Below are 24,304 nucleotides of genomic sequence, written 5' to 3'. Positions count from 1 at the left end.
CCCAAGCGGCAGCGGCAGTTACAGAGCGTCTCCTGCGCACGCGCAGGAGACACTCTTGCACTTTCGGGGGGATTTAAACATCCCCCCGAAAATTTTTTAAACTTTTTTTTATTTTTGTGCACACGTGGGGACTGGCCCATGTGTGCACAAACCTCTCCCTCCCCCCCAGGTGCCCCCGAAGTGCAGATATCCGCACTCCGGGGGCAACTTCAGCATTAGTATAAGGATTATGTTGAAATGTTCTTTACACACCTGCTGTAGTGACTACATACCTTTCTCCTTTCCTCTGCAGCTTCCAGTTTTTTCTGGATCTCATCAAGGGACACATCTTTCTTCTTTGGAGAAGCTAAAGTTCGTGGTGCTTCTGAGACTGGCGATGGTGGCTTTAAGATCAATTCAAAAGCTTGGCCAGAAGCACGTTTATTGATCTGCTTAACTTCCATATCTGTGAAAGTAAAGTTAAACTTTCTATACCAAAAGTACCAGATTTCTGAGAAGGGGTTATGGAAACTGGCTATTAAAGTTGTCTGCAATGAAACAGTAATGTGTATGGTGCTCTATATTCCTATACTACATATGTTTCCATGTTAGAAAAACTTGCATTAATTCTACATTTTAGGGTTTCTAATACTTTGAAAAGTTGTTATTAAAATGTTTTTTCTTGGGAGAGGGGCAGGTTAGCTACTGCCATCCACAGAAGTTGTCTAATATAAAATGAACTGTATGCAAACTTGGTAACACAATAAATTACAATAATATTTTAAAACAGACCTACACCATGTGAAAGATGTCAGGCTGAACACCAGCATAACTATGTTTTTTAAAAAGCATTTGTATCTATTTTTTTAGTTTGAATTTGTGGTGAATCAGCTTGTACTAGGGGTGATAATGAGACATTCATTGTGATAAAATTTAGGCAGACAGATCTAATACATTTAGGGAGAGGTGGCAAATGGCTTTTCTAAATAAAATAGATAATAGCCATAAAAATGACTAAATAATCTAATAATCTAATCACTGACTAAACAACAATTACAAACTAGTAGAGCAGAGGGAGTATCATTTTCCGGACAGTCCAAGCAATCTTTTGGCTATCGAAATGGTTACACTAAAAATTACTCACCATCATATGTATATATATTGATGTTGCGAGGCTCAGGGTAAAAACAGGAGCAGATCAAAGAAAGCATCGAGAGCTCCTTCATCTTTTCCTTGTAGGCTGAAATAAAAGAATACCTTATTAGAATCTTTCACCTTTCTAGTTTCTTGTCCTGCAGAATGTTTAATTTAGATGGTAATTAGTGCTGCTGGCATATCTGCAAAATTAATTGCTTTCATAAATTTGGCAGGGGAGATCTCACAATGTGAAAGGTTTCTCCTAAATTTTCTTTTTATAATTTCTTGGTGTATAAGAATCTTTAATAGACCACAGGCTAAACAGCACTACATAATTTTTTCATTACTCTATCAACATTGTGAGATGGCCTTCAGTTTCAGTTCTAACGTAATCTTGTTGCCTTTCATTTCTAACATATTCTTAAGAACATAAGTCCTGCTGAATCAGGCAAGTGGCCATCAAGTCTAGCATCCTTTCTCACATAGTGGCCAACCAGTTCCTCTGGCGGTCCAACAACAGAGCATAAAGGTCGAGGCCTTTTCCTGATGTTGCCTCGCAGCACTGGTATTTAGAGGTTTACTGCCTTGGAATGTGGAGGTTCCCTTTAGTCACCATAGCTAGTAACCACTGATAGAACTATCTTCCATGAATCTTTCTAATCCTCCTTTAAAGCCTTTCATTTCTAACACATTTTTGTTCTCTTTCAACCTGTGTTCTATAAATGGTAAGGCTGCCCAGAAGGAGAAGCAGAGGCAGATCAGTGATATTTCCAGTGAGAAGAGGGACAGAATAGTGGCCTTGGTTTCCTCTATAAAGCACAGGTGACCTCTAACCTCTTAAAACTAGCAGAATGAAGTCCCATTTCATCCTCTGTACTTATATTCATTGGAAGTAGCAAGGATTGTCTCTCACAAGATTCTCTGACAGTTGCATAAGATCACATATAAGATCATCCAGAACTTTGGAGATGGGTGTCATCAACATTTGGCTGAGACGGTGTGAAAAAGCTGACTGTATCCAATCTATATTTCTTTAACAAGCCCCCAGATGCAGCTGTCTCTGTTCTGAACAAGTGTCCAGATGTAATGGTAAATAGGATGAGGGGGAACAAGTTGAAACTTAATCCAGACAAGAAAGAAGTAATAGTGGTTTAGCTTCAAATACCACTAATTAGATGATGTAAGGTTATCATTATCAAACCAGGCTAAAAGTCTGGGAGTTCTCCTGGACCCAGCCTTGTCTGTGGAAGATCAGATTGGTGTAGTTGCCAGGAGAGCTTTATATCATCCAGGCCTGGTTTCTAAATTATCCAGTTAGATGCTTCCCTGTAGCCACTGTGGGTGATGGAGCTAAGCTCCACATTCCCATTCTTTCTAGCCCTTCAAAGGGCTTCTTCCCTTTTTCCTGTTGATGCAAACTGTAGCATTACAATGTGACTCAGTAGAGAGTGCCCACTGCCAGCCTGGACACTCTTCCCTCACCCCCCCCCCGCCAAAATGGCTGTCTCTCCTGCTGAGGACACTTTTCCTTCTTGGCTATTGCGGGACTAACTTTTCCCTCAGTGGCTGTTGCTAGGCAACCAAGCTTGGTTCTCTCAGTAAAAAGGCAAAGGAAGGAAGCCCTTTTCAGGCCTTTGTGAGGAACTCATTGGAGCCAGTCCTGACTAGGGTTGCCAGCTCCAGGTTGGGAAATTCCTTGATATTCTGTGGTGGAGTCTAAGGAAGTCAGTGTTTGGGGAGGGGAGAGGCCTCAGCTGAATAGAATGCCATAGAGCCCACACTCCAAACCAGTTATTTTCTCCAGTGGGGGAGAGATATGTTGTCTGGAGTTCAGTTATGATACCTGGCAATCTTCAGGCTCCTCCTGGAGGTTGGCTACCCTAGGCATAGCAGTTTGCACTTCACAGCAGGGTCTGCCAGACCCAGGTTCTTGCTGTGGAAGTTGAGTAGGTGATTTTGGACCAGTCACAGACTTTCAGCCTAACCTACCTCACAGGATTGTTGTGCAGATCAAAAGGGAGAGAGGAAAATTATGTACGCTGCTTTGGTCACTGTGGAGAAAGACTGTACTTTTCCTCCTGGGGAACCATTGCTGCCAATCTCCAAGTGAGGGATGGAGATCACTCAGAATTAAAACTGCTCTCCAGATGGCAGAGATCAGTCCCCCTGAAGAAAATGGCTGCTTTGCAGGGTGGACTCTGAGTCATTATACCCTGCTGAGGTTGCTTGGGTCCTGCTTGGGTCCCCACTAAGGAGGAGAAAGACTGTACTTTTCCTAGGTAGAGGCTTTAGGTGTGTGTGGGGTAGATGGAAAGCTGAAGTCAGGGGTAGATAACGGTATGTTGATGGTTGGCTTGGAAGGAGATATGGTTGCTACCTCCAAGATGGGTACAATGCCATAGACTCTACCCTCCAAACAAGCCATTTCCTCCTCGGGAACCATTGTTGCCAATCTTCAGAGGAGGGCTGGAGTTCACTCAGAATTACAATTGCTGTTCAGATGGTAGAGATCAATTCCCCTGGAGAAAACGGTAAGCTCTGTGTCATTATACCCTGCTGAGGTCACCACAGCAAACTGACGCTGAGTGCCCAAGACCAGGGCACCCGCCCAGAGCCTCTTTCTAGAGTATGTTGTATTTATTTCCACAATGGGCCTTATTCCTAGTAGAAAATAATGTCCCTTTAAAGTTTAAAGGCAGTGGTAACAAGGAGGGAAGAAGAGAGAGGAAGCCTGCCCCAGAGTCCAGCCAGTCCATGGGGTCACTATGTCAATGGGTAGTAGACCTTGTCCTTTAAAGGCTTTCATGTCCTGGGTCCTGCATAACTGAAGGAACACATCTACCTGTATCAACCCTTCCTGTATCAATTCCTCCAGCACATGTTGTTTGAAGTAATATCATTCTATCAGGTTCAGACTTTCATGGCAAAGTTCCACTTCTTTTCAGTTGTCATGTCAGTTCTCTGGAACAGCCTTCTAGCGGAAGTACAAGAAGCCTTTTTGCTGCCCAAGTTTATAAAATTGTGAGAGGCAGTAGTATTTCAAAAGGCATTTCCAGATTGAATGATTGTAGGTTATGGCAATTTGTTTTGGGTTTACTTTGGGTGGTGCTCTATTTTGATGATACTTAAATGTGTTTTGATTGTATATTTCATTGTACTTTAATAAAGCTGCATCGAAACACTGTATGGGCAAGAGATATACTTTTTAAAAAACAACAACAAAGGAACAAATAATTATCCAATCTGCTGCTGGCACGATTGAAGGAAAATTGGGAATGTGCAGGACACACACATGCCTAGCAGTGTTTGAAGCTGACCCACCATGATGCCAACCTCTTACATTTTTTTAAAAAGAGCAATTTGTGAACACTGTGCTTTCACCCCAAACACTTTATGATACGAAGTTGTTTCAAGCCTTTAATTGTCTGCCTTGAAGTTCCTCTCCATGCAACATGGAAAGGCCACTATTTAGATCTATTTTGGCCAGGAGCACAGGCTAGCTTAGCTCTGTGATCAGTGGAAATTGTGACTTTTCCCTTTTGAGTTGCTGACCCCCAAGGCCATTTAATAATTGGTTTCTTAAATTCCCAACAATTCAGAAGAGTTTCTCAGTAGAAAGGGAAGGGTGGGACTGCCATTCAATAAAAAGCCCAAGTCCAAAGCCCTCTTGAGTGTGTAGTACTAATTATGTGGTTCTTTAGATCCAGGCCTTCAATTTGAATGCATTAAACTCTGAAGAATATGCAAGGCACCTGAGAACATATTTGCAGAGTAAGAGGGTTATTTATACATGGATTAATTTACAAAAGGCATCTGAAATACACAATAACATGAACTGCTAATAACGAGGTGTTTTGTTACGGTAATAATCCAGCTTTCTCTAGACTCACAAGTGAGGGAAATGGTCACAAGGGCTGAGATGCTTCCAACGGTAGACTATGTTAAGCTTCCTCAAACATTACAGATGATGCAAACTCTGCCAAGATGTATTACTCAGAAGACAAGAATAGTATTTGTTCATATGCTTAACAAAATGGATCCAAATTATCTATTTTGTGAATGTTAATTCCCTTATATAAAAACTAGCCTGATACCCGTGCTTTGCTATAGTATTTAAGTTCCATAAATCCAGTTATAATACTGATGATGTGAAGTTTGAAATGTGAAGTTTATCTCAGAACATTGTGATCCACAGCTGAGCAATCAGAGGGAGGTGGGTGCAAGCAGGCAGGTTTTACCTCAGAACTCTGAGCTACACAGTTGACCAATTGGGGGGGGGGGAGGAGGCTGCAACCTGCCAGGCACATGGAAAACAAATGAGGGAACACATTTTGCCCCTTTTTTACCCTCTTGGGGGTCATGTTTCTCAGAAATCTCTTCATAGTGGGGGTTGGCATCATGGTAGGAATGCACTCCCATTATTTTGGGTTTCTTGGTGCAGGGGTTTGGGGGGGGTGTTGCAGGGCATACATTGCCATGGATTGTATAACCATGCGTATGCAGAGAAATTAGCAGCTTTTATGGAATGTATGTAGAAATGGCCAGTAGCAGCACTGGGGTACATGCCACCATACTTTCATAAGAACATAAGAGACGCCAATGTTGGATCAGGCCAAAGGCCCATCCAGTCCAACACTCTGTGTCACACAGTGGCCAGAAATACCAGTGCCATCAGGAGGTCCAGCAGTGGGGCCAGGACATTAGAAGCCCTCCCACTGTTGACCCCCCCCCAAGCACCAAGAAGACAGAGCATCACTTGCCCCAGAGCCCCTAGCTATACCTTGTGGCTAATAGCCACTGATGGACCTCTGCTCCATATGCTTATCTAATTCCCTTTTGAAGCCGTCCATGCTTGTAGCACCCACCACTTCCTTGTAGCACCCACCATACTTTCTTGCTGTGCTTCTGTTACGTGTTTATCCCTGCCAGTTTCCCATAGAGTACAGGATAACAGAATTCTCTCTTATTCCGTTTTATTCTCACAAGAATCCTGTGAGATATGTCTGAAATGGAGAGAAACTAGCCAAGGAGCAACCCTTGTGAGATGAGTGGTGATTTGGACCTGGGACTCCACGGCTTCATGTCTGATACTCTAACCACTACATCATTCCTTCAAACAATTCCACTACAAGGGACTTCAGGAGTCAGAATGATCCAAATCAATTTTGGGGACACTAGCTCCACAGAGTTACAATATAATGGCTCCGGCCACACGGGCCGGATATCGCGGGGGGGAGGCGTGGCTGTTTGCCCCGGAGCGAACTACAGTGCGGCAGCCGGATCAAACGTCCCGCCCAACATCCCACCGATGTCCCGTGGTTGGGGGGAGGTGCCGATCATACCTCCTGTGGTGCGGCAAAGAAGTGGTGCCGCGGGGGGTTGTGTTGTTTTTTTAACCCAAGTGTTCGCATGCACCGTTGGGTGCTTGTGCGCACCCGTGGAGACTTGACAAAAAAAAGTTTTCACGACGGGATATGGGCGGGCGCCGGATGCCACGAGCTAACACCGGAAACGTGATCTAACGCCTGCCCTTGCCCCGCGGTCTCCGGAAACTAGTACCTCAGAGGTACTAGTTTTTTACAGCGCATCTTCGGAGTGAAGCCTCGGGTGAGCCACGGGAGCTCTACGCTTCCCAGATGTGGCGGTGAGATCATTCCCAGAAAATCCGCCTATCTTCCATCTCTCTAGCGTACCTAATGCTCCGTGTGACCGGGGCCAATCATATGCTGATTTAATCCAGTTTCTGTTTACACTGGAGTAATGATTCCTAGGATTGCACTGTTAATGTCTTACCTAAACTAGCTATGTTTCTTTAGTAACCTATCTCATTAGACAAAAGAGTTCAAGTTTTCCATTGGGGTAAGAGAAACCAGTCTACTTTCTATCCTCTTTCTTTTCAGAGACCCTGTGGAGGAAAATTCAAATGTGGTTTGATCAGCTAATCTATTTTCCATTGGAAGGGTCTCATTTGTTGGCTGGACAACCAGTATGGCGCCTCTGTCGTCTCTTGCAAATGGGACTTGGTTGAAAAATTTACCAGTTTGATCAAGCTCCTGTTTGCTGTGATGTCTGAATTTACCTTGGCAAATTGGAGTTTGTTTAGTGGTTGAGACTGCTGTCAAATCACAGCTGACTTGCGTGAACCCATAGGGTTTTCAAGGCAAGGGACAAACAGAGGTGGTTTGTCACTGCCTGCCTCTGTGTAGCAACACTGGACTTCTGTGGTGGTCTTTCACAGAAATACTAACCAGGACCAGCCCTGCTTAGTTTGAGATCTGATGAGATGGGGCTAGTGTCGACCATCTAGGTCAGGGCAGAGTTTGTTTATTCTCCTACAAACTGTCTAAGTGGCCATATTATTTAACTCAAACTGTCATCTGCAATAGGGCCCTTCCCTCTGTTTAGCTCATCTGCTGGCACTCTATTTCAGATGCCTTTGCTACCAGGGCTTTTTCACTGGTGGTACTCCAGGTTAAGGAACTCCTTCCCCCTCTCTGTTGTTTTATTCTCACGTTTTTATTTCAGAAGGCCTTTGAAGCCAGGACTCATGTGGCTAATGTCAACTGCTACTGATGAACAAAAATTAGAGGTCTTTAATTAGGGTGTTGGATGTTAATCTTCTAATTGTTAATTTCCATTTTGGTTACATGGTTTGTTTCTTCAAATTCTTTAGGCTGTTTATGCTAAACTGCCTAGGAAGGTCTGTTGGGTGTTATAAATGATAAAAATACCCCAGTAACTGAAATCTGAAAGTGTGATGAAATGCCATTACAGGTACTCATGCTGATGAAAATTTTTGGACCTGAGATTGAAACTTTCCCTTCCCCTCTTTAGGTCTATAGTGATTCACTCCCCTTCCCTGTGGTTCAGCCCCCTATGGCTGTATGTGAATGATGCAACCCTGTTGGTGCTCTTTCACACACAATCAACACCCTCCCTTCCACATAATTGCACGATTCATAGGCAGCTGTGTGGGACTGCACTCACCAGGGAAATCACTATCTTGTTGTATTGGCTACATGCTTTGGCCTTGGCTTGCTTTCTTCCTGTATTTTTTTTGAGGGGGAAGCAATTTGCTTTAAATCTATGGCAACTAAGCCTTCAGTGAAAAGAAAGCCAAGTACTATGGCTCCCCTTTAAGAGGGAGTATATGTTGCATTTATTTGTTTCAAACATTTAGACCCCTACAGTCCTAAGAACATAAGATCGGCGGTGCAGGATCAGACCACTGGTCTTTCTAATAGAGCATCTTGGTACACCAGAAGCTCCCCTTGCATTTGCTCTCTCTTGCAACTGGTATTCAGAGGAACATCCATTTAGTCATCATGGCTGATAGCCATTGATTGGCTATCCTCCATGGATTTGCTTATCCCCCTTAAAACATAGATATCAGTGCCCCTCACTGTATCATGTGATAGTGAGTTCCACAAGTTAATTTTGGGTCATGTAAGGAAATGCTTCCCTTTCTGTGTCTTGGATCTACTGCCTGTCAAGTTGATTGGGTAATCCTGAATTCAAGCATTATGACAGAAGGAGAAAACAAACAAACAACCCCATCTTTTAATCTACTCCCTCAATAGTAAGCATAACTTTATAAACCATTATCATACACACACACATGGTCATAGTTTTTTGATGTAGTTGCAGTCTATAAGACTAGGTCTGGTCGAAAGCAGTATCAATTTATGACATTCATTAGTACAAGTATCATTTCTATGAGCAGCTAGAAACTCTTTTATAGAGCTGTTATAGGAGCTATATAAATCATGACAATGGGCATGATACAATTGCATCCCTTCTTACATTTAATACATAAACAAACATCCATTATTGGGTTTGCCTATACTGCAAATCAATTTGTTCACTGGCTATTTCTGTAGCTTCAGTGCAGACAGACAGGCACCTAATTATTTAGTGGTGCATCTTAGTGCAACTAAAGTGCCAGCTAATCTGGTCCAGCCCCTTGTTCGTATTCACTGTAAAAGTTTTTATTGTTTAGTCAGGCTTTCAATATGAATTTGAGTTCCTGACCCTGAATCCAGTTCCGTTTTTGGCTGTGAGAAAGAAACCACAGGAACTGAAGGTAAGAGATTCAAATGATATGAAGCATGAAATACAGGCCATACAAGGGTGATATTTCTTTAGAACATGAAAATAATATTTACATCGATCTCTCAACAGCCTCATCAGTGAAAGCCATCTCTTGAATGTTGAAAGCTAAGTGAGGCCCCTGTCATACGGGAGGATTAGATCCGCAAGAGGAACGGATCGGGGGCGCATCAAGCGGGCGTGATCACACCACAACATCTGGGAAGCGGCGCTCACCCGTCCCTGATCCGTCTCTTCCGGCTGAAGATGCGGATTTAAAAAAACCTAGAAAACACTAGTACCTACCGGAAAATCCGCTGCAGCGACGGTCGTCTGATCGCTGGCGCGCCCGTCTCTCCCGCAGCATGCAAGGTCCTGCCGAACTGCGCATGCACACACATGTGCAGCGGGCTTGCCTTGCTCTCTGGTCCGTGGCTTCCTCCCGGCATCTTATCGTGCCGGGGAGGACCTGTGCGGCAGCTGGGGGGATCTGTCTGATCCTGCCGCCGCGCTTCTCTTTTGATGCGGCTCAAAAAAGCCGCACTTTAGCTGTGCCTTTTCCGGGGCCTCATATGGATATGCTGGGTGCTCACAGGTTTATATTAAACTAGGAAAAAGGCCCGTTGTGGAAATAAATACGAGCTCTAGAAAGAGGCTCTGGGCGGGTGCCCCGGCCTTGGACACTCAGTGTCAATTTGCTGTGGCGACCACAGCAGGGTATAATGACAATGAGTCCACCATTTTCTCCAGAGAAACTGATCTCTGCTACCGAAAGAACAGTTGTAATTTTGAGTGAACTCCAGCCCTCACCTGGAGTTTGGGAATGATGGTTCCCCATAAGGGAATGGTTGGTTTGGAGGGTGGAGTTGATGGCTTTGTACCTGTCCAAGGTCCCACGCCTCCTGAAACCTCACCCTCTCCAGGCTCCATCCTTCACATCTCCAGGAATTTCCCACCTGGAGTTGGCAACCCTCTTTCCCAACCAATCATCAACCTACCTTTATTTCCCCTTCACTCTTCAGCTTTCCACCCCACACACACCTGCAGCCTCTCCCGTGCTCTGAAGCCCTGACTTTTACGTCACATTGGCTGTTATACAGAGGCCACCTCAACAGCATATAAGGATACAGAGGCCACCATTTTCTCCAGGGGAACTGATCTCTGCCGTCTGGAAAGCAGTTGTCATTCTGAGTGATCTCCAGCCCTCACCTGGAGATTGGACACATTTTACCTCAGAACAGCAAACTGTTTAGAATGTTAGAGGCAAAAGCCAATCAAGTTGCATATGCAAACGACCTCTGTGTTCCGAGGCAAAGGCCAATGAGGCTGCATATGCAAATAACCTCTGTGTTCTGACTGGCTATGGGGGGGAGAGGAACAGCAAACTGTTTAGAATGTTGGAGGCAAGACTCAAGCAATGCAGCCAGTGGATAGGGACAGATTCTGAGTGATACACCAGGGCGCCAACCAATTCTGGAGCGTGTGGAATGTTCTAGAGAAGTGCCACCACCATTCGGCTTTTATATATAAGGGAGATATTCTGCCAGTCCACAAAGCCTTTATTTTTCTTACAGTGTCACTGTCCCACAAACAGACACACATGCAGCTGTCTTATACTGGATCAGACCATTGGTTCATCATATTGCCCTACTCAGGCCCCGTTCATACGAGCCCAGTTGGGACGGGAGCGGGACGGAACAGGGGCGGAGCAAATGGACGCGATCCCACCTCAACATCTGGGGAGCGTGCCGTCTCCGTCCCTGATCCGGCCCAAATGGCGCTACCCCGCTGCAAAAACGAACCACCTATCTAGGTGGTTGCAGCCGTCTGGAGCGCCCCAAGCCGGCCGTGGGATCGGGCGGCGCGTCCTTGCGCCGCCGCATCCCAGCCCCCGGCCGTACTGCGCATGCTCGGGCATGCGCAGTTCGGCAGCCTCCCCCTCCCATCGGGCTCGTCCTCCCCGGCGTCTGCTCTTGCCGGGGAGAAGAGGCGCTGCGGCCAGGGGATCCGTGGGATCCCGCCGCAGCGTCTCAACGTTGGAGCGGCTCTATTAGCCGCGCTTTTGCCTCGTGGTTTCCCTGCCGTGTGGCAGGGGCCTCAGACTAGCAGTGGCTCTCCAGATTCTTGGTCAGAGGTTTTTCACATCACCTACTGCCTGGTTCTTTTAGCTGGAGATGCTTGGGATTGAACCAGGGACTTTCTTCATGCAAAACAGAGGCTCTTCCACTGAGCCACAGCCCCCCTCCCCCAAAAAACACACACACACAAATTTTTGGTAATTTGCTACAGGAAATACACGCTTTTCTAATCAAACACAGTGGAAAAGTGATACTACATACAGAAGTAACGGAATAGGAAGTGCATTTTTATATTGACAAGTACAATATAATTATGATTGCTGTTAAAATACAAATGACTTCTGTGGGCATCTCATTTAACCTGCCTCAATATTTCCTCTTTCCTTCCCTAGCAACCCCCACAGCTTATCCTTTACTCCTGTTTCTTTCTCCCCTTCCCAACTCCCAGCCAACCTATATTGATCTGCCCCAGTTTTCCATCTTTCCCTCCCTTTTGCAGCCTCTGCCTGGGCAAACTATGGGCCACTTGCACAGTGGTGGCTGCTAGACCGAATTGAGTGGTAGAGAACCCAAAAGGACTTTAAGAGGGTACCTCATTGTTCTCAATACCCCCCCACCCTACATTATTTCCTGCTTCTCTCCTGGTAACTCCCATATGCTCACATATGGGAGTTACCTGCTTCTTTGTCTCCTTTCTTCCCTGCTTCTTTGTCTCCTTTCCCATCTACCAATCAACCTACTGTTTATCTGCACTTCCATCTCTGGCTATATTGATATTCATTTATTTCATTTATACCGTGTTTCTCCATAAGGTAGACCCAAAGTGGCTTACATCATTCTCTTCTCTTCTATTTTAACCTCCCAACAATGCTTTGAGGTAGGTTAAGGTGAGAACACGTGACTCGCCAAAGTTACCCAGTGAGCTTCCATGGCATAAGGGGGATTCAAATGTGGGCCTCCTAGATCTTAGTCCGTAACTTTAACCTAGAGTTGCCAGCCTTCAGGTAGGGCCTGGAGATCATCCAGTATTACAAGTGCTCTCCAGATTACAGAGATCTGTTTCCTTAGAGAAAATGGATGCTTTGGAGCCAGGCCTGGGTGAGTAATTGAGGTTGCGCAGTAGCTAGTCACCCAGTGGTTGCTGCAGGGTGTGGCTTCAATGAGTTCTCCCTCAAAAGCCAAAACAGCCCTGGAAGGGCCCTGCCCCCCTACCTTCACTGAAATAATCAAGGCTTGAAGACTGAAAGTACTATTGTGGTCCCTTAGCAACTCCCATAAAGACCACTGCAGAGAACATTCATTTCTTAAAGGCACAGGTGCTGATTCTATTATTTGGGGTGGGGGAGTTAACCCCCTATGTATTTTTTTGGGAAGATTTCAGATTTTTCTGCAAACTAGTGGTTTTGCCTCAGGTATGTAGAAAGATTTGTCATGTATGTTCATGGCTCCAGTCTCCAGATTTAAGTATCTACAGGTGGGCCCAGTTGAGGATTAGATATAGTGATTAATAAGCAACTGTCATAGATGGAACTGATGCTATTTAGCACTTATATAATTAGCAAAGTGGGTTGTAATTAGCAACTGCCTTTTGAAGTAAGGTAAAGGTTCCCTTGCTCGAAAGCCAGTCGAATCCGACTCTAGGGTTGCGGTGCTCATCTCCGTTTCAAAGCCGAAGAGCCAGCGCTGTCCGAAGACATTTCCGTGGTCATGTGGCCGGCATGACTAAACACCAAGGCGCATGGAACGCTGTTACCTCCGCACCGAAGTGGTCCCTATTTATCTACTTGCAATTTCTTGCTTTCGAACTGCTAGGTTGGCAGGAGCTGGAACTAGCTCACCCTGTCTTGCGGCACCCGGGTCTTGAACCGCTGAATTACTGACCTTCCACAGCCTGCAGTTCAGTGTCTTAACCACTTGAGCCACCGCAGCTGCCTTTTGAAGTAAGGTACAATTAATTTATGGAGCAAATAGAAAACAGAAGTTTTAAGACCGAACCTTGCTCAATGCTATGCAATACTCCTACGGCAGCAATGGGGCTTAACCTTGATCTCACTTATCCAAGGCCAGGTATCTAATCACAGGACTCCAGGACATAATAACCTCCCAAAACATAATGTGATATGCATACTGTAGTGTATTCAATGTGCCAATGTATGTATGTAAACGCAGTGATTGAAACACCATGTGAAGCTTCATCCTGGGCTAGGATCCTAATCCCTCAATTACTATTAGTAGCCCAGGAAGAGACCACCAATCACCAACATCCAGTTCCATGAGAGAGAACACTTATGATTGGTCCTTATCCATACAACCTCATAGGTTGGTATTGTAAAATAGGGCGTGGCTATATTGGCCAGGAGAGTTTAAAAGAAGAACAGCTTCAATGCTAAAGCTGTTCTAGCTATTCGAGTTGATCTGTTGGAGTTGAGTTACGAGTTGCTGAATAAAGCTGAATCTTTTGCTGAATCACTCTCTGACTCGTTTGTTAAGCAGGCGACTTAACACACAGTTATCATATATACATTCTGTCTTTCCTATTATTTATTTATGCTTTTATAGCCCGCGTCCCCTGACTTGGATGACCCAGGCTAGCCTGATCTTGGCAGATCTCAAAAACTAAGCAGGGTTGGCCTTAGTTAGTAGTAGGATGGGAGACCACCAAGGAATCAGGGGTTGCTATGCAGAGAAAGGCAATGGCAAACTACTTGTATTTGTCCCACGTCTTAAAAATCCTATGGGGTTACCATAAGTTGGCTGTAACGACAGCACTTTCCACCACCAGCATAGGTATTTCTCATTGAGACTCTAGGCAGATTACCAAATGTGAGTCACTACAATCTACAGGATGAGACATCTAATAAACAATGTAATAGGGAGACGGCTGCAGACATCTGAAACAAGATATCACTATATCTAATTCTCAACATCACCACACCTGTGCGTACTTAAATCCTGAGACTGGAGCCATGAACGGACAAGATAGATCTTTCTACAAACCTGAGGAAACCCGAAGTTTGCAGAAAAATCTGAAAACCCCCCCACAGTGGGGGCAGTTAAGCTTTAAGAACAAATGCCCACTGTGACCAGTAAGGAGGAGGAGAAGGAGGAGGATTTATACTCCACTCTTCACTCGAAGTCTGGAGTGGCTTACAGTCACCTTCTCTTCCTCTCTCCACAATGGACACCCTGTGAGATAGGTGGGGCTGAGAGAGCTCTGAGAGGACTACTCTTGAGAGAACAGCTCTGAGAGAACTGTGACTCACCCAAGGTCACCCAGCTGGCTTCATGTGGAGGAGTGGGGAATCTAACCTGATTCTCCAGATTAGAGTCTGCTGCTCTTACCCACTACACCAAGGCAACAATAGTAATGCCAGTTGAATCCTTGGTTTCCTTCAGTAAAAGGCAAAAGGGAGGGGAACAGCCCTTTCCAGAGGTGTTTTGACATTTGAAGATGGACTCATCAGAGCCAAGCCTCACAGCAATCACCAGGTGACTTGCTACCACCAGGCATGGATGAGTTATCCAGGCCTGGCTGCTTGCTACTGTTTAACAGCAGCTACCGGTATGAAAGCCAATGTGGTGTAGTGATTAGGGTTTCAGAACAGGATCTAGGGGACCCAGGTTCAAATCTGCACTTGTGCTGTGGAAGGTTGCTGAGTGACCTTGGGCCAGTCACTCGGTCTAACCCTAACAATTCGGACTAGCACTTTATGTAATGTTTTTATCACTTATTTATTGTGGTTTTATTCAACTTCTTGTTTTATTTGTTTAACTATCTTTGTGTAAGCTGCCCTGAGCCTGCCCTGGATTAATTACACACACATTGCAGCTAACCCACCAACTAATAATAACCCACCAACAGACTTGTTGTGAAGATAAAATGGAAGACAATGATACAAGCTCTTTTGGGTTCACATTGTGGAGAAAGGTGGGGTAAAAATATAATAAATAAATAAAAGGAGTTGTCAGGAGGAGAGAAAGAAGAAATAGTGTGGGGAAAGGGACAACAGGGAAACTGAGGTGTTCCTCACAAGTCCTTGCAGGTTTCCCACTGTGCAACTGGCCCTGGCCCAGCAGCAATTCAGTCAAATTATTCCCAGGGAGAGACTGACACGGGTAGGGAAGGAGGGAAAACTAAAGGTGGGGAGAAAAAGCAAGGTTGGCAGGGAGAGAAGGGGGCAAGAAAACATGAGAAGCTAAGGGACCTTTCTGGGAAGGGAAAGAGGAGACAATGACGGTGGGCACCATGCAGTGGCAGGCAGGGGCCGATCCAGGGCTCTGGAGACTAGAGCGGGGGGTGGGTGGTAGTGAGAGGCCCGACCACCTTGAGCCACTACATGGTGGAGAGGGCCAACTTGAGCCCCGGAAAATTGGGTCTGGGGAGAGAGCAGCAGCAGAGAGGGAAGAGATAGAGCCTAGGGAGCTTTCAGGGGCTTGAGTGGCCCAGCTGGAGGAAGGCTGAACGCAAGGTTACATGCCAGCAAAACTGGGTTGTGGTGGCCACGTGACCGCCTGCACCCCAGCAGCTGGCTAGTTATGGCTGGGGCCGTGGCCTGCAAGCTCTTCTCTGCCACATGCTCTGCAACCATGCCAAGGTGGCCATGCTATGTCATTTTGCTTAATTTAAGGTGTCATGCAAACAATTTGCTTTGCTTCTGTTCTGTTTTTATATCTGTAGTTGTTTCTACAACCCAAATCCTATTTCATTGCTTACTGAATGCTCCATCCTGTTCATTTTATTGACTCGCTCTGTGTAATCTGCCTTGAGTCCCAGTGAGAAAAGCTGACTATAAATAATATAAATAAATAGAAGATCTTATTCCATCAAGTTGGATTCAAGAGCACATTGCCCTGATTGAGCAGATTTCCTGTTTGACTTATGGCCAGAGCTGAAACAATGCACCTGCCTGTATACCCTTTAGCACCTGCTGTGTCCAGATCCAGCATCTAACCTTTCACCATGTGCTTACCACTGTTGGTTGTTGTTGACCATAGCTATTATCAAGACTTTAAGTACTTTTTACAGATGTAAGTATGTCACTGGACAGTGATTCCTCTGTAGTTTCATGCCTTAGGTAGAGTGTAGATAGAGGCTGGAATTTGTAGACCAGCCTTCAGATTGGTGCAGAGCAGAGCTGCCTGGTGTACATTTTATGGCATGTGAATTGAGAAAACAGTGACCAAAGATACTATTGCTAGACAAACAGATGCTTCATTCAGGATTTTATATACTGAATTAGTAAGAGGCTATGATGTATCCTACCCCTCGGAAATAAGCAGAAATGGATCTGCATTTTTTTTCCTTTTTCTTTTGCCATAAGTATACAAACACTGGACTGAGATCTGACCAATGTACAAAAGAACTGGTAATCCTTTCAATGGGTTCATAGCTCAAATTGAATTATATTGCATTTATATTATTTGTTCTTAAACTGCATATTAAGGTGTAAATAATATTGATTGTTCCCTTGTAGGCGCCAAAAGTGCCATAGAAGGCCTGAAATTAGCATTTTACAGTATTTTCATTCATGGAATTCTGCTAAAACATATTACAAAAAGCCAATTATAGACTCATAATTATTATGGTCACTTTGAACATGAGTTAATGGGATAATTTTGCTGAGCTAATGGAAACACTTTGTTAAAATGAAATTTTAATGGTGGCTTTTAGTTTCCGTTAGAGGAAGACTCAACTGTTGTGATAGACATGACTGAGACCCACGGTGTATAAGCTGTCAGTGATCTGCATCAAGATGGAAGCAGAAGCAGGTCTGATTTTTTTACCTAGCTTATTTCCTTATTTCATCCAACTATATTCCAAGAAGCAACAAAAGGAGGCTAAAAGGATTGTGCTTCTGGGCTTTTTCTGGATTTCAAGATCCATTTTGTATCGAATGTGAACTGTAGGCTGTTCATGTAAAATCCAGATATATGGGGGGGCCACATATCCCCTCTGTTGTACATAGCACATTTATAAGTTAGGGTGGCCTAGCCAGCTACAATTCTTCCTTAAGAGGAAGTTGTGGCCTTGGTTATCCCTGCTGAAATCACAACCTAGTTAGGTTTAGGGTTGCCAGCCCCCCTGGTGGAGGCAGGGGTCCCCGCTACCAGGACCCACCTCTCTACCACCGATTAGCTGGCCGGCAGGGGGTGGAGCTTACCCCCCAAAAGGAGATCCATCAGACATGCAGCAATGTGTCTATGTCACTGCCCATGTGACCTGGAAGTGATGTCCTCACATCTAGGACATTGGGGCGACTCTCTGGTATTTGTGCAAAAACTCTGTGGTAGAAGCCAAATTAACCATAGAGTTTTTGCCCAAATACCGAAGTGGATATGATGATGTCACTTCTGTTCCATGTGAGCAGTGATGTGGACACATTGCTGTATGTTGGATGGGACTTCCTGCTGCTCCTGGTAAGTTCCCCCCATCCCCCATTGGTTGCCAGGAGGGAACTGGCAACCCTAGTTAGGTTACTCTATCCGACCCTGCCTTTGAACATGGTTTGGAACTTTAGGTGATACAAAATGCACCATTGGGTTTCTGTGCAGTGTAGTGGTTAGAGTCAGGGGTCATTTGGGGGGGGGACGCCATCCCCCCGGGTGAGGTGCGGGAGGGCGGGGCCTGGAGCTCCCTGCTGGTGCCCGCTGGAGGTCGCCGCCGGCTGTGGGGAGGACACACTTCCGGTGATGTCAGGGGGTGTGGCATATGTTAATGAGTTATGCTAATGAGTCCCCCTAGCTCTTTTTCTATGAAATGACCCCTGGTTAGAGTGTTTGGTTAGCATCTAGGAGACTCAGGTTTGTATCTTCAGGATGTCTTGGGCCAGCCACAATCTCTCAGCCTTACCTACCTCACAGAGTTGTTGCTGTGAGGGTAGAATAGAGGAGAGGAGAATGATGTTGTAAGCCACTCTGGGTTCCCATTGGGGGGAAACTGAACTATAAATGTCCTTTAAAAATCTAAATAAATACCTAAAAATAGGATTGCCCATTAAACCTCTACTAAAGGGACAGGACATTTTTCTCCATGGATGTTGGCAACCCTATGTTCATACACGTTTTGACTTGAGATAAAAATCTTGCTAAGCATATGTTCTACTATTATGCAGAGAAATATGAATAGTTTTTTATACCTGGACTAGAGTAATTATAGCCTGTGGTAGGCTAAGTCCAAATATTTGGCCTATCCTAACTAGGGAATCAGTAAATATAAATTAAATCAAGAAACCAGCTATAAGTGAGAATGTTAATTACATTGCAGTAGTTTGCCTAGCCAAAAAAAAAGGTCATACATTTCTGGCTAATATGTCAGTTTGATTTTACAAACTGTAACATTACCTTGAGGACAATTGGCATTGAACACTGTGGCTATTTTTGCATATGCCTCCAGGGCTTTTTTTTCTGGGGGAATGTGCCAAAATGGAGTTGTGGAACCTCTTTGGCAAAATTATTTTACAAATGTTTAAAAGTTCATGCGTTTTCAGTATACAGATTGAAAGCTTCATTTCCCTCTTGAGAGTTCTGGCACCTCTTGAAAAGAAAGCCCTGTTTCATAACGTTGCAGCTTTCCCCAAAGAATTGTGGAAACTGAAATTTAATAAACACACTGAGAATTTTCAGTTCAAAATTCCAACTACTGTCGGGATTAGGAATTACTATCAAACAAGTGTAAGCCTTTAATGCAGAGGTCATTTCGGGGGGGAACGCGGGGGAACGCAGTTCCCCCGGGTGAGGTGCAGGGGGGCGGGGCACCTGATGAAGCCCCGCCCCCTGCTTCCGGCCTCCCCGCTTCCAGCCCTCATTCAGCCAGGAGGAGGCAGGAGAAGAGGGAGGGTAAGTTGCTTCCCCCCCGCCTCTCCCCACCCCTGCCTGCCTGGGGCCAGGGAGGGCCTTGGCGGGGCTTCCTCGCACTCCCGCTGGCCTTGCAGGTCCACCGCCGGGGGCCCTGATGTTAGGGGGTGTGGCATATGCTAATGAGTTATGCTAATGAGTTCCCCTAGCTCTTTTTCTATGAAATGACCCCTGCTTTAATGTGATTTTTATGAATAGTCCAGAGTGAAATACATGATAAATTGATGTTGAGGTGCCAAAACCATCCCTACCACAGAGCTGAAAATGCTCTATTGTGAACCTGAAGTTAATTTGCTGTCCAACATTCTCTGCAGATTTTTCATATTCACTTGATATTTTCTGTATACTCATCTATTCATGAAATAGTCATTGAGTGGTTGGTTGGTATTTGATGTTATTTGTATCTTACTTCATTATTTCATAATTGCTATGCTTCAGGGTCTCTCAAGTGGACCACTAAATTCTAAAGTGGACTACTATGTGGTAGTGGTGATGAATACCACTGCAGTACACAGCCAAATGGGAAAGTCTAATATTTTGGACACTCACCCAAAAATGTGGCCACCAGTGAGTTAAACCATAAAAATATGAATGAATGGTATTGTGCATGAGTGGTACCATGTTGATTTATGTATGCACAGTATGAGGAAACATAGCAACTGACCACTCCATAAGAGAATTACTGAATATAGCAGTAACATTGGTGGAAAGGAGAAGGAAATGGAGAAGGCTGCAGCACAGTGGAAGTAAGGGCTCAGATCCAAGGTTCTGTAGGATCAAGTCTTTGCATCTGCAAAGCACAATTTCCTCACCTTCCCACTCCTGCAGCAACCCAAAGAGCCCCCTGGATTCCTGCTCCAGGAACAGGATGCAAGGGGTGGGGAAATTTTGGGCTGTCATCGGGGTGGGGTGGGGGGAATCATGCTCTGCAAGCACAAGTTCTTGCTCCCTTGGAAACACTAGCATGGATCCAAGCCATTATGCCTGACAGGACCTTAAACGTAGTTTCTGGCAAGCACTGCAGGGGTTCAACTTCATTTTGACAGCAAATATTTAGGTGCAGTTGCCATATGTGGGGTATAGGTGCATGCATTCTAGACAAAAGAAGTAATTATACTATGCCCCATTGTACAAGGTGAAGCAAGGACAGCCTTGTCATTTTTATTCATGAGTCATAGAAAGGATTTTAGTACTTTCTGAGTCCAGCCTTCTTGCTATTGTTCTTGCATTATAATTACCTCAAAAATCCATTTTTGTGATGGATGATTGGTATTAAACTCCTAAAAGCAGTCTTTACAGGCCAAGCTATATAAATCAACTAAAAGGCTCATGTTGTAAAGTGCCATTAAACCCCAGATTATCCTGGAAGAGCTACTCATTTTAAGAAAATAATCCTCATAATATGACATAACCTCTGAAGGTAATTTTTAGCATGCTGTATGAAAATATTAATGCAAACCTTAATACCCATCCTGTTCTACTTCTATGCTCCACAAATGCTCCTGTATTTTGACACTATTCACTTAACATAAAATGTAAGAAAAGTTGGCTCAGGGTGATATAAAAAACACAAACAAAACACAATTTTTTGTTTTACATTTTTGGTTTCTCCACAGATATACTAACCAGAAATATTTCTTATCAGCCTAAAAATAGTTGTGTTAAAAACTATGAATTTGCTTTTGGCTGTCATGTAACACACATTAATGTATTATAACTGTGCAGAATGTGGCTGATCAGAAAAGTTCCCAAAAGTCTGACTGTTATACAACTGCTGGGTGACCTTGGCCTACTCACTCTCTCTCAGCCTAATGCACTTCACAGGGTTGTTGTGAGCAGAGGTCATTTCGGGGGGGAACGTGGGGGAACACAGTTCCCCCGGGTGAGGTGCAGGGGGGCGGGGCACATGACGAAGCCCGGCCCTCTGCTTCCGGCCGCCCCGCTTCCAGCCCTCATTCAGCCAGGAGGAGGCAGGAGAAGAGGGAGGGTAAGTTGCTTCCTCCCTGCCTCTCCCCACCCCTGCCTACCTGGGGCCAGGGAGGGCCTTCGCGGGGCTTCCTCGCACTCCCGACGGCCTTGCAGGTCCACCGCCGGGCCCCTGATGTCAGGGGGTGTGGCATATGCTAATGAGTTATGCTAATGAGCTCCCCTAGCTCTTTTTCTGTGAAATGACCCCTGGTTGTGAGGATAAAATGGATGAGGGAAACAAGTTGATTTCAGCTTCTTGGAATAAGGGAGGGATAAATTATACATAATAATAATAGTAGTAGTAGTAGTTAAGTCTATAGTATAAGGTCACTTCTATTCTAGTTCTGAGAAAGGAGATGTCAAAGACTGCAGCAACTATCAGACTATTGCATTAATTTCTCACATTAATAAAGTGATGCTCAAAACTTTCAGCAAAGACTGTTACCATATATGGAACAAGAAATGTCAGATGATTGAGCTAGTTTCATAAAAGAAAGAGGCACCGGAGATCATATTGCATACTTATCATCATTACTGGAGCATATGAGAGAATTTAAGGAGAAATTTAGTTTGTGTTTCATAGATTACAACAAAGCTTTTGGCTGTATGGTTTTTAAAGAAATTAATGTGCCACATCATCTGACTGTTTTGATGTGCAACTTATACTCTGGACAAGAGGGTAATGTTAGGGCAGAATCAGAATGGAGAAACATAATAATTTCCAAATGACAATGGTATCAGACAAAGATGTATTTTTTCTCCCTGTTGGATCTATATGCACAACATATCTTAAGGAAAGCTGAACTAGCTTTAGATGAAGATGGAGTGAAAATTGGTGGAAGGAATATTAGCAATTTGAGATATGCAAGTAACACCACATTAGTAGCAGGAAATAGTGCTGGAGGTTAAAGCAAAGAGTGCCAAAAGCAGGATTACAGCTGAACATCAGGAGGGCGGGGTAGAAATTTAATAAATAAATAAATAAGACACAAGTAATGACTACTGAGAATTCCACAACTATAAGGATGACAATGAAGACATTGAAACTGTTAATGATTTTCTGTTCCTTGGCTCAATCATAAACCAACATGGAGACTGCAACTAAGAAATCAGGAGGCAATTGAGACTGGGAAGGGCAGCCATGAAGAGCAAAGATCCTTAAGTGTAAGGATATGTTGCGGGTGACTAATTCATACGATAGTATTCCCCATCACTATGTATGGTTGTGGAAATTGAACAATGAAGAAAGATGACAGGAATAAAGTTGATTCGTTTGAAACGTGGTGTTGGAGGAGAGTTGGACCTCCAAAAAGACAAATAAGTGGGTTCTAGATAAAATCAAGCCTGAACTCTCCCTAGAAGCTAAAATGACCAAACTGAGGTTGTCATACTTTGATTTCACCATGAGAAGACAATACACATTGGAAAAGGCAATAATGCTAGGCAAAGTTGAAGGCCGCAGGAAAAGAGCAACACCCAACACGAGATGGATTGACTCAAAGAAAGCCGCAGCTCTCAGTTTGCAAGACCTGAGCAAAGCTGTTAATGATGGGATGTTTTGGAGATAATTAATTCATAGGGTTGCCATAGAGTTTTGCCCAAAACCTAGAGCATCACCCCCAATGTCAGAAACGTGATGCTGTCACTCCTGGGTAACATCTTCGCACCATCGCTGGTGGAGCCGGGAGGGGGCCTTTCAGCAGTGGGGCTTCTCCTGCCAGCCAGCTGGACCAAGGCGGATTGGGCCCCCCAAAATCGGGGGATCCTCGGGACTCACCGGGGGAATGGCAACACTATGAATAACCCCTGAGATGAAGTACCATGGGCCATTTTAATTTCCCAATCAGCCCCCGATTAGAAGGTACACTACCATATTGATCTGTAGACTGGGGGGTTTACAGTTTACAGAACAATTCCTGTCACCTTATCTCAAAGCTCGTTCATTAGCTGCTGTTTATATGTGAGATTAACAGGCCAGTCCTAAACACTTTTAATTAGGAGTAGGCTTTATTGATTTAAATAAGCCTTACTTCCATGTAAGTGTGCTTAGGATCATAGTCTTCAATGACTGCTAGTACAAAGATAATCTGATGTGGTTCCTAATCTTGTATCTGAAGCACAAACCAGGATTTCTTTCAATAGTGATTTAATAATGATTTGCTGCTGATAACCTCTGGAATTTATTAGTGGACTGCAATCATGCAGTGCCCTCATCATTATGATATGCATTCTAAAAGAAATTTTTTTCTTTGGGTTGTTGGCAACCCTATGGAAAAGTGATGTTTAGAAACAAGAAGGTATGGAGACAGTTCAGTACTACTCACCCACAAGCCCATGCTACTGGTTAAACTGGACCGCACTCCCTGTGCTCTAACATGTGATTGGGGCAGACCCACATTTTATGTCTCCAGACCTCTTGTTGCCATGTGTAATTTGGGCTATTCTACGATTTAAGCAATGCCTGATTTATGTGTGAGTGCTATGAGAAAAACAGTATGGTGGAAGTAACCTAGCTATGGAAACACAGCAAAAAACAGGCCCTTTTGTGTGATGGATATTGTTAAAAAGCAAGCAAGGTCCTAATGACAGATAATTTAAGTTTTTTAAAATAGTTGTTAAAATGCTTTAAGATACTGGTGAGTGGAGATGGGGTAATTGCTTTCAAAAACTGTAGAAGCTGGGCAGGATTTATTCATATTCGTGTTCACAATAAGTATAATCTATTTTCATAATAATGCCTGCCGTATTGTAATGAAAATAGCAATGTAGATTTTGTTCAGAATATTGCTTCAGTAGCTTTGATTTTGTATGGAAATAGGGTGCTTCAGTTGCATATACCAGTGCTGGTAATTATTTTTTATTCTATAGTTGACTTTACAACAAACATATGGGAATGATAGTAATTCTGGACAGTCAGAATGATGAAGATTTACCGTAGTCAAATAGATGGAACAAGAGGGGGACCCGCAATACTCGCGCGGGGGGAGAAGAGCTCCGTCTCCTCCATCCCCCCCTCAATCTCCACGAGGCTGCGGCAGCGGCGGCGAGGTTGGTCCTCCACCCCCCACCCCACCCGGCTCCGACCCAGCCGGGCTCTGCGGCGGCAAGGCCGGTCCTCCCCCCCTTTACCGGGCTCGGCGGCGGCGAGGCCGGTCCTCCCCCCCGCCCGCCCGGCTCCGAGGCGGAGGCGGCGGCGGAGA

The 24,304-nt window shown here is 44.6% G+C and overlaps 1 protein-coding gene across 1 annotated transcript in view; it reads right to left on the bottom strand.

The window, feature by feature from the left end:
- Positions 1–24,304, bottom strand: part of STMN2 (stathmin 2) — a 39,241-nt gene that overhangs the window by 7,644 nt on the left and 7,293 nt on the right. The window contains exons 2-3 of the mRNA XM_015425438.1: positions 1,124–1,219; positions 273–445 (exon numbers count right to left, since the gene is read on the bottom strand). Of these exons, the coding sequence (XP_015280924.1) occupies positions 273–445; positions 1,124–1,219 (269 nt within the window). The remainder of the gene's footprint in view (positions 1–272; positions 446–1,123; positions 1,220–24,304) is intronic.

The sequence above is a fragment of the Gekko japonicus genome, unplaced genomic scaffold (assembly GCF_001447785.1).
Source record: "Gekko japonicus isolate JY-2015 unplaced genomic scaffold, Gekko_japonicus_V1.1 scaffold301, whole genome shotgun sequence".
Taxonomy (NCBI): Eukaryota; Metazoa; Chordata; class Lepidosauria; order Squamata; family Gekkonidae; genus Gekko; species Gekko japonicus.
The sequence above is the reverse complement of the archived record's forward strand: the minus strand, read 5'-3'. Positions and strand labels throughout refer to the sequence as shown.